General features: G+C 40.8%; 1 protein-coding gene across 1 annotated transcript in view; it reads right to left on the reverse strand.

Annotated features, from left to right (window-relative positions):
* The window catches only part of MYO5B (myosin VB), a 324,120-nt gene that overhangs the window by 161,314 nt on the left and 151,862 nt on the right, over nt 1–10,944 (reverse strand). Inside the window, exons 3-4 of the mRNA XM_028479944.2 lie at nt 9,723–9,894; nt 3,773–3,917 (exon numbers count right to left, since the gene is read on the reverse strand). Coding sequence (XP_028335745.1) covers nt 3,773–3,917; nt 9,723–9,894 — 317 coding nt within the window. The remainder of the gene's footprint in view (nt 1–3,772; nt 3,918–9,722; nt 9,895–10,944) is intronic.

Below are 10,944 nucleotides of genomic sequence, written 5' to 3' on the forward strand. Positions count from 1 at the left end.
GCACGAACCCGCGTCCCCTGCATCGGCAGGCGGACTCTCAACCACTGCGCCACCAGGGAAGCCCCTTGCCAACTCCTGTTGTTATGTCTTTCTGATGACAAACATCCTAGGGGGTGTGAAGCACTATGTCACTGTGGTTTAGTGACCGTACTTTCTGAGGCCCCACTGTTAGGGTAATGATCACTCTACTCCACCCACCTGGAGTTCTGCTTCTCACTCTACATATCCTACCAATTCATCAAGATCCAGCTTAAACGCTACAGTTTTCTTGGCCCAGGTGTGACAATCATCTCCAAACTCAATTCAAACAACGCTGAGCATGGCTTCAATTTACACTTCCTGCAGTTACAGGCTTTTTGGCCTACTGTGTCCTCTCTCTCCAACCAGACTGTGGGCACCTTAAGAAGTGGGGAGAGGTCTCACATTTCTTAGTGTTCATTCAGGAAGGAGCCTATCAAATAACTGATACTTCACAAACGTTGGCTGATATGACTTAACACAGGAGCTGAGGCTGGAATCAGGGGAGGTAAAAATGAGGGAATGGGCATTTCAGATCTTGAACAAGGGAGGAGCAGAAATAAAGTAGCGGTCGGTCCCCTTTCTCAAGGGAACTATAGTTTCTTATGTGGAAGAGAGAATTCAAGAATTTGATGTTTTATACTAGCTTAGCCTTTTTATTCACTGTGAATCTCCATTTACTCTCAAGCCTAGTCTTGAAGTCAACAGGGATAGGGACAATGAACCAATCATCTTGTTATTGTGTCTCCTCAACCTTTCTGTCCAGCACAAGATGCTGGAGGGAAACCTCAGGATGGGGATGAAGGTCTGGATTTATCCCTTTGAGCTTTGACAGACTCCCCACACACACTCAAAGCATCAAAAATTGGAGTGTCCCAGTGTGAACGACATGAAGAAAGAAAATCCAGTCCCCAGTGAATCAAGAGAAGGAATTGCTGAGTCCAAGGCCAACTGATTCATAGTCACCAAAGACTGGGAGTCATTAACTTTAGTTTCTTGTACCCTTTATTTTGCCCAGCAGTTATGGAGGCTCAGATTCAAAGCAAACTGTGATAGACTGTGGATACTTGATCCACATAACAATTATTTCAAAAACTACTGATGAGTCAGGAAGAGCACACTACAGTTGGCAAGTATTGTTAAATGAACGTGTTCTAGTATTCAAAGTTCACAGAGAAGGCCCATAATGGAAATGCAGCAAAAACCGTTCCTGCATCTGACCAGTGGGACTCCCTCTTTCCCTGCAAAGATTCTGCTGGGGCTTCTAATATGCCTCTCAGATCAATAGCAGATACCATGAGCTGCTGACAACAGAACTTACACAAAAATAGCTCTCTCTCCTGTGGCCACGTGTGCTGGCCTTATGCTTCTAATGCACGTTCATGAGCAAAAACTGCACAAGAATTTCAGCAAAATTATTTGGCTACACCCTAGGACTCAGTGGGTAAAACGATTATAAACCTTAGCACTTTAAAGAAAATCCTTAAGGAAGCAACTCCTTGTCCAACTTTCACATCCAAACCCCTTAATCATCAAATGCATTACCCTAGGCAAGATCATACCACCACCACCCTGGATGCCCACACCTGCCCTTTCTCTCTAACAGGTGTGAACAAGGACCCAAACAAGTGAAACAACCCAAGAGTACAGCTTCCGGCATAGAAAGGAAGAATGTAGGTATTTAATCAAGAGGATCTATGGTATGGATAAAAGTGGAGGCTAGATGTTTCTCAAAGCTGTAGGGGAGCCTCAAGAAGTCTGATAAAGAAGAGCAACTTCTGATACATCTAAGTGCAACTGGCTAGGAGAGGAGAATGGGATGAAAAACAAACATCAATGACATCCATGAAAGGACAAGTCTCAGGGAGCTGGCAGAACTTGTAGCATGGTAGGAAGTCGTCAGAACCAGGCCATACTCACCTTCCATTTTAGAGCCAGAAAGAAACCATCCGTAAAGGAGGAAGGATAATCTTCTTCACATGAAGCAAAGGATGACTTGGCTTAAGTGATTCTCCCAGGACATAGAAGCTTGTCCAGACCCCATGTCCCTCTCCACTGTGCATACACCTGAGTGAGGCCGTGTGCTGCATCACGCTACCCCTCATTCTTCTCCACATGTGATCTGACCTTGAACTACACTTCAGTCCAGAGGTGTGTGCCTCAACAGCTTACCAAGCTAAGCGCCTCCAGGTCAAGCCCTGATAGCAGATGAACATAGTATGTGGTCATTTTATGGCATCAGTGAGATCAAAGGTCATGACCATTTTAGCTCCACAATCTATCACATTTGGGAGAAATAAAATGGTTGTAGATCATTCTACTTATTATATTGCTGTTCTCCAATCACTGCTTACATTGAATATGGTCACTGTGTATCCATAAGGAAGCAGACCTTTTACATACTGATCTCCACAGCCAGCAATAAAACATTATAAATTAGTAAGGAAACTTATATAACAGTCTTTCCTCATGGAAACTTTCATTGGGCTGAAAATTACACTCATATCCACCGAAGCACAGACCACCTTAAGTGGGATTCTTTCTCACTCCTCTCACTAAATTAGCCTAAGCAGCCCTCCTCCCCACAAAGGACACCTACCTTTCCTGCTAGCTCTGTAAGATATTCTCTAGAGGTGGCAAAAAGATTTAGCTGAAAGGATCCAGCATTTTTCTGTTAATTGGAAAAATGCATTTCCACCAAAACTTTGGTAACACTATCTTTCCCTATACTATATCTTGACAGTTCAAGACCAACACTGTGGTGGTTAATTTTATGTGTCAACTTGGCTAGGCCACCGTTCCCAGACATTTGGTCAAACACTAGTCTAAATACTGGCTATGAAGGTGTTTTCTTCTAAATGAAAATAACATTTACATCAGTAGACCTGGGTGGGCCTCACCCAAGCAGTTGAAGATCATAAGAGAAAAAAATTTGACATCCCCACTGAAGAGAATTCTGCTAGTAGAAAGCCTTCAGACTCAAAATGCAGTATTTTTTCCCTGGATCTCCAGTCTGCCAGCCTACCCTGCAGATTTTGGACATGCCAAGCCTCCACAATTGCATGAGCCAATTCCTTAAAATAAAAATCCCTCTCTTTACATACACACACACATGCACGCACGCACACACACACGCTCCCTATTGGTTCTGTTGCGCTGCAGAACCCTGAGCAATACACTCACCTAGCCCACCTTCTGACGAAACAGACCTGTACCTATCTTTCAGAGTTCGAAAATCAGACCTGCTTAAGTGCCTAAACAGAACTCCACTTCCAGGCTAAAAACCCGAAACCACGATGCATGTCTGCTAATTTGAAATTTCTATTTCTGCCCCAAATGCCTGCCATCTCAAGAAGTTGTCAGAGTCCTGGTTCCTTCAAAAGGGAGCCTTCAGTGAGATCTGCAAAATGAATGGTGATGGTATAAAATGGATTCATTACACCTGGAGGGGAGGAGAGAAGGCCAAAAGAAAGTCAAGGAGAGATGAAACACTAGGCATTAACTGCATTGCTCAAAACTGAAATAAGTCTAAGGAGCCACTGTTCTCCAAGCCGAGGTTCAGGTTCACAAGAATGAGATGAAGACAGGAGGAAACGTGGTATGAAAAGAACCTGAGCTGGTTTGGTTCCCAAGACTCTTCCTCAATCCCAGAATCACCACTCCACCACTGAGAAAAAGCAGCCAAAGAAGGCAGAAACTCCCTTTTCTTCCCTCTGACTACCCAGGAGGACTTCTGGGCTGAGGTTATTCTTACCTGGCCATCTGCTTGTAGGCTTCCTCGGCCACAGCAAAGATGTGAGGGTCCATATCCCCCATGTTTTGGCCACTGTAGGCATAGATGACATCTTGACCATAGATTGGCAACTGTTCATAAGGATTAATGGCAACAAGCACGATCCCTGCAAACAGAAAATGCAGTCAGATTCTGAGAGCACGACGGCCTCCTGACAAGAGCTTTACAGGCCCCTGTTCATATACATCAGAACTAAAGAAGGAAACAGGAACAGAAGGAGTCTTAAGCAATCACTCAACTAAATCTAGATGTATGTGTGTTTATCAGGCACTCTGCTAGGCCCTGATGGAGAAAAGAATGACAGGCCAGGCCTCCAAATGCCCTAGAGCATGGAAAAAGCACGTATGCATGGGCACGTGTGCACACACACACACAAACACGCACGCACAAATGCTCAACAAATTGAATTCATAAAATAGACACGTACAAAGTGTTGCAGGATCAGAAAGAAGAGGGTACTTAACCCTGCCAACAGGTGTTAGGCTTAAAAAAAAAAAAGCCTCAGAATTAAAATCTAAAAGAGGGACTCTTAATTTCTCATTTGTATGTGGGCTGTCTTAACTAAAACATAAACAACTTGTGAACAGGAAATATGATTTACACATTGTAATGTCAAATTTTGGCTCAGCCGATTATTTTTTATTTATTTATTTTTTAACTTCTTTACTGGAGTATAAATGGCTTTACAATGTTGTGTTGGTTTCTGCTGTGTAACAAAGTGAATCAGCTATACGTGTACATATATCCCCATATCCCCTCCCTCTTGCGTCTCCCTCCCCCCTCCCTATCCCACCCCTCTACGTGGTCACAAAGCACCGAGCTGATCTCCCTGTGCTATGCGTCAGCTGATTATCATGTGACTTTGCCAAATTACTTAACCTCTGAGTGCCTTAGTTTCCTAGGCTGCAAAATGGGGATAATAATTGCATTTCCCTGGTTATCCTGAGGGTAAAATGATTAATAGAGAGAACATTCACACCATTCAGACTTGCATGGTGAGCACTGAATGTTGGCTACTTTTTATTGTCTCACATGACACTATATAATGCATTATCTTTCACTTCACTATTTTTCCCATCTTGTGTCCCCAGAAGGACATATTGCAATGGTGGACTCAATAACTACATGTTGAATGAAGAGTTAGCAAATCCTCTCACCCTGAAGATCTTTTACAGAAGGGCAAGGTAAATTGATATTTGAGAATGTGAAGAGCGAGAAAAAAACAAATTCAATATTCAAGATAAGACAAATTCATGCCTTTTTCTTTCACATAAACATATTCTGGATCTCAAGGGAACCACTGATGGGTACAAAAAATGTTAGCTTTTCCAGTCATTTGGGGAAGAGAAGGCAAGAATGGAAAGGGTCACTGCCAAGATGGGAGAGCTCCTACATTGTGCTCCTTTCTGGTGTTTGAAAAGAAGCACAGTCAAAGAGAATTAGAAGACAAGCCATAGACATATCTGATAAAGAACTGTTACCCAAAATATACAAAGAACTCTTAAAACCCAACAGTAAGGGAGTGAACCATCTAATTAAAAAAAAGGCAAAAGACCTAAACAAACACCTCACCAAAGAAGATATAGAGATGGCAAATAAGCATGGGAAAAGATGCTCCACATCATAAGTCATTAGGGAAATGCAGATTGAAACACCAACGAGATACCACTGTACACCTACTAGCATGGCCAAAATCCAGAACACTGGCAACGTCAAATGCTGGCAAGGATGTGGAGCAAAGGAGACTCCTATTTCATCACTGGTGGTAATGCAAAAGGGCACAGCCACTTTGGAAGTTTCTTATGAAACTAAACATAACCTTACCATATGATCCAATAATCACACTCCTTGGTATTTAGCTAAAGGAGTCGAAAACATATCCACACAAAAACCAGCACGTGGATGTTCATAACAGCTATATTCATAATTGCCAAAACTCAGAAGCAACGAAGATGTTCTAGAGTAGGTGAATGGACAGACTGTGGTACACTGAATAATGGAATATTAGTGTTATAAAGAAATGATTTATCAAGACATGAAAAGACATGGAGAAAACTTGAATACATATTACTAGGTGAAAGAAGCCAATTTGAAAAGGCTACACACTGTGACTACACCATACCATATTCTATAAAGGGAAAATTATAGAGACAGTATAAAAAATCAGTGGTTGCCAGGGGTTAGCGGGGAGAGAGGGATGAACAGGCAGAGCACAGATGACTTTTAGGGCAGTGAAACGACTGTTATGATACCATAACGGTGGCTACATGTCATTATACATTTGTCTAAACCCGCAGAACATACAACACCAAGAGTGACCTAATGTGAACTATGGATTTTGGGTGATAGCGATGTGTCATTGTGGGTTCATCAATTTTAACAAATGTTTCACTCTTGAGCAGAATGGTGATAGTGGGGAAGGCTCTGCATGTGTTGGGAAAGGGGTTATATGGGAAGTCTGTGTACCTTCCACTCAGTGTTGCTCTCAGCCTAAAATTGCTGTAAAACGTAAAGTCTATTAAAAGGGGAAAGAATACGAGAGAGAGGGAGAGAGAGAGAAAGAAACGTGAAACTTAATAAACCACATTATCCAAGTAAAGAAGAAAGGGCAAGGAGAGGAAAAAGAGAAAGTCCTCTTCAGATACAAGTTTTCCTGAAAATACAACCTGGAATGAAACATAAGGCCCAGAACTCAGAAAAACTCCACTTAATAAGAGAATTCTCCAAGTCATTCGCCTTAAAAAGAGCCTCTCACGTTCTACTGGTTACTGAGAGTTGTATAAAACCCTAATTCATCCCATTTAAATTTTGATATTATACTCTGAGGTCACACATTTTCCTAAAATGTCTCAGCCCCCACCACAACAGGTAAGAGTGCTTCTTGATGACTTAGAATTCTGCGCTACATCAGTCACTCTGAAAGCTGAAGCTGGAAGAGCCAAGGTACACTTGGATAAATACATACAGACACCCAGACCTCTCTTAGAAGGAAGGCCTGTAAAAAGCGAAGCTGGTGGTCATTTACCCCTTCCTCCAAAAGAGGAAGGGGTAAAAAATCTTTTTTTTTAATTTTTTATTATTATTTTTTAACATCTTTATTGGAGTATAATTGCTTTACAATGGCATGTTAGTTTCTGCTTTATAACAAAGTGAATCAGTTATACATATACATATGTTCCCATTTTTGAAAAAAAAAAAACCACTTACTGAGGGCTTCTTTCAAATAAAACTCTCACTAGCAATTGGGGGAAAGGAGCTTTGGGAAACTCTCTCAAGCACTGAAATCAATATGGTATTTCCAGCTCCCGAAATCTGGCATAAAAGCTCACCCTAACTTAGTAGCCAGTTGGCCAATTCCAAACCAAAGTGGGATATCACAATGAAAAGAACCCTGACCCCCTGAGGGCTCACCTAGGATCACAGATAAGACCAAGGCACTGAAGTACAAATGGGACAACCCTCCACAAAGAAGCCCTCAGCTGACTCTGCAACCAGATCCTAAAATGTTTTGCCCCTCAAATGACAATATATATAGGGTTCTTGTTTTCACCATACCACTTAACAATAGTCTAAAAAAGAGAAGCTAAAATTTGGGATGGGGGAAACTGAGAAATTTCAAGAAACATGTGAGAGAAATTTTAGGACATTTCTTTAAAGCATTTGTCATGGCACATAAATCATACCAATGTTTTCTTAGGTCAGTCTCCCAAGACAACAGAAATAAAAACAAAAATAAACAAATGGGACCTAATCAAACTTACAAGCTTTTGCACAGCAAAGGAAACCATAAAAAAGAAAAGTCAACCTACAAAATAGGAGAAAATACTTGCAAACAATGCAATCAACAAGGGCTTAATTTCCAAAATATACATACAGCTCATACAACCCAACAACAAAAAAACAGACAACCCAGTCGAAAAATGGGCAGAAGACCTAAACAGACATTTCTCCAAAGAAGACATACAGATAACCAATAGGCACATGAAAAGATGCTTAACATCGCTAATTATGAGAGAAATGCAAATCAAAACCACAGTGAGGTACCACCTCACACCAGTCAGAATGACCACCATTAAAAAGTCTACTAATAACAAATGCTGGAGATGTATGGAGAAAAGGGAACCCTCGTACACTGTTGGTGGGAATGTAAGTTGGTGCAGCCACTATGGAGAACAGTATGCAGGTTCCTCAGAAAACTAAAAATAGAATTACCACATGATCCAGCAACCCCACTCCTGGGCATATATACAGACAAAACTGTAATTCAAAAAGATACATGCACCCCTATGTTCATAGAAGCACTATTTACAATAGCCAAGACATGGAAACAACCTAAATGTCCATCAACAGATGAAGGGACAAAGATGATGTGGGGTGTGCCTGTGTGTATATGTATATGTGTGTGTGTGTATGTGTATATATATATGAATACTACTCAGCCATAAAAAAGAATGAAATAATGCCATTTGCAGCAACATAGATGCAAACAGAGATTATCATACTAAGTGAAGTCAGAAAGAGAAAGACGAATACCATATGATATCACTTATATGTGGAATCTAAAATATGGCACAAATGAACCTACCTATGAAACAGAAAAGGACTCACATATGTAGAGGACAGACTTGTGGTTGCCAAGGGGGAGTGGGGTGGGGGAGGGATGGACTGGGAATTTGGGGTTAGTAGATGCAAACTACTACATATAGAATGGATAAATAACAAGGTCCTACTGTATAGCACAGGGAACTATATTCAATATCCTGGGATACACCAGGATATTGAAATTAACATAACATTGTTAATCAATTATATTTTAATTAAAAAATAAATTTTAAAAAAGCATTTGTCATGGTTGCTGATCATGAATTCAACAAATATTCATCATGCACGTGTTTGTACATGGGCAAGTGAGAGAGTCAGACAGAAAGGCAGCCCTTTCTCAAGCAGAAAACAAAAACATGCACCCCAATGTTCATTGCACTGTTTACGATAGCCAAGACATGGAAGCAACCTAAACGTCCACAGATAGAAGAATGGGTAAAGAAGATGTGGTACATATATACAATGGAATATTACTCAGCCATTAAAAAGAATGAAATAATGCCATGTGTAGCAACATGGATGGACACAGAGATTGTCATACTGAGTGAAGTAAGTCAGACAGAGAAAGACAAATATTGTATGATATTGCTTATACGTAGAATCTTTAAAAAAAGGGTACAAATGAAGTTATTTACAAAACAGAAACAGACTCACAGACTTAGAGAATCAATTTACAGTTACCGGGAGGAAGTGTGGTGGGGAGAGATAGTCGGGGAGTTTGGGATTGACACGTACACAATATTATATTTAAAATGGATAACAAACAAGGACCTACTTATAGCACAGGGAACTCTGCTCAACACTATGTAACAACCTAAAGGGGAAAAGAATTTGAAAAAGAAGAGATACACATATATGTATAACTAAATCACTTTGCTGTACACCTGAAACTAACACACTATTAATCACCTATACTCCAATATAAAATAAAAAGTTAAAAAAAAACAAAAACAAGCCAGCTGTACATTTGCATCAGTGCACTCCACAGTGAGAGCAAATGCCTGAGCTAGCACATTGGGATGGATTTACTGCTCTCCTACTGATTCCAGGACTGTGCCTGACCATCAAGCCACAAGGTGTGGCCCATTTCTTCCATGCTTGAGCTGTGATTAACACCAATCCTCCCACAGAGAGGTATGGCAGCCTAATTAAGCCACATTCACTGACTGCAAACATTTCAAGGGTCTCAGGTGAGAGGCACTTAAAGTGAGAGTGAAAGTAGGATTCTTAACCAATGGAGTTTAACATGTAAAGTCTAAAGAGTGTAAGCACTTTCAAACACACACAGCCAATAGATAGCCCCACTTACCACAGTAAGTGTAGATATGGTTGGACTCCAGGAAACGGACCTTCAAATTATGCAAAACTGCAGGCTCATGTAGATAGCTAAGGGCAGTTAGGTCATTTTCTCCCACCAGGATATCTGGATTCCGCAGGAAGGGAAGCTGGTTGCTTTGGACATCAATGGGGTATTCCCGAATCTAAGGAAAGGCAAGTGACAAACACAAAAAGGCACAGTTATGAAGCATTTAGCCGGGATTCAATGTCCTGTCTTGTTGGCTAGGATCGCTACCCGAAAATGATCATAAGTGAAGATAAATAACACGTTTTAAACAAAGTGAGTTGAACAAAATACCTGTGTTGCCATAAGTGACAAGCTCAGGTAGAAAATTTGCTGATAACATAATCCCAGTGTATCAAGGTAAAAGACTGACTGACATGAGAAATTCAGGAAGCACAGGTAGATTTCATAAAGTGTTCTTCTGCTTCTCAAAGCAAAAATAATGAATGTTTAATTCTACTTGCCGTACTGTTCTTTCTCCCATCCAGGAAAGCTTCTTTCTTTGGTTTGCCCCATTTGATGCTGCTGTTTCTTTACTCTCTCTCCCATCATCCAATGCACTCACCTTTTTTTTTTTTTTTTGGATTGCCTTACAACTAGCAAACTACTCTCCATAATTCCATTCAAGTTGTACACATATTTTTTCCCAACCAAACTGCGAGCAGTAATTTTACTTTAACCTAAAGTATAATAGGAGCTTGAGGTGTGTGTGTGTGTGTGTGTGTGTGTGTGTAATTAGGGAGTATGACTACATATCCTAAAGTCAAATCTCAAATACAAGGTGTTATCCTTGTACTCTCAGCATACACAGCACATGGACTACATAAATACTCAAAATACGTTTAGTGACAGGATATATAACTGACTCTCTGAACACATGTAATTAATACAAAGATGTAATTAAGAACAGTCACCTCTACCCACCACCAGTCCCTCCCATCAAGCCTCTTAGACAGCCTTATCCACCAGAGGGCAGACAGCAGAAGCAAGAAGAACTACAATCCTACAGCCAGTGGAACAAAAACCACATTCACAGAAAGACAGACAAGATGAAAAGGCAGAGGGCTATGTACCAGATGAAGGAACAAGATAAAACCCCAGAAAAACAACTAAATGAAGTGGAGATAGGCAACCTTCCAGAAAAAGAATTCAGAATAATGATAGTGAAGATGATCCAGGACCTCAGAAA

This window comes from Physeter macrocephalus, chromosome 19 (assembly GCF_002837175.3).
Source record: "Physeter macrocephalus isolate SW-GA chromosome 19, ASM283717v5, whole genome shotgun sequence".
Lineage (NCBI taxonomy): Eukaryota > Metazoa > Chordata > Mammalia > Artiodactyla > Physeteridae > Physeter > Physeter macrocephalus.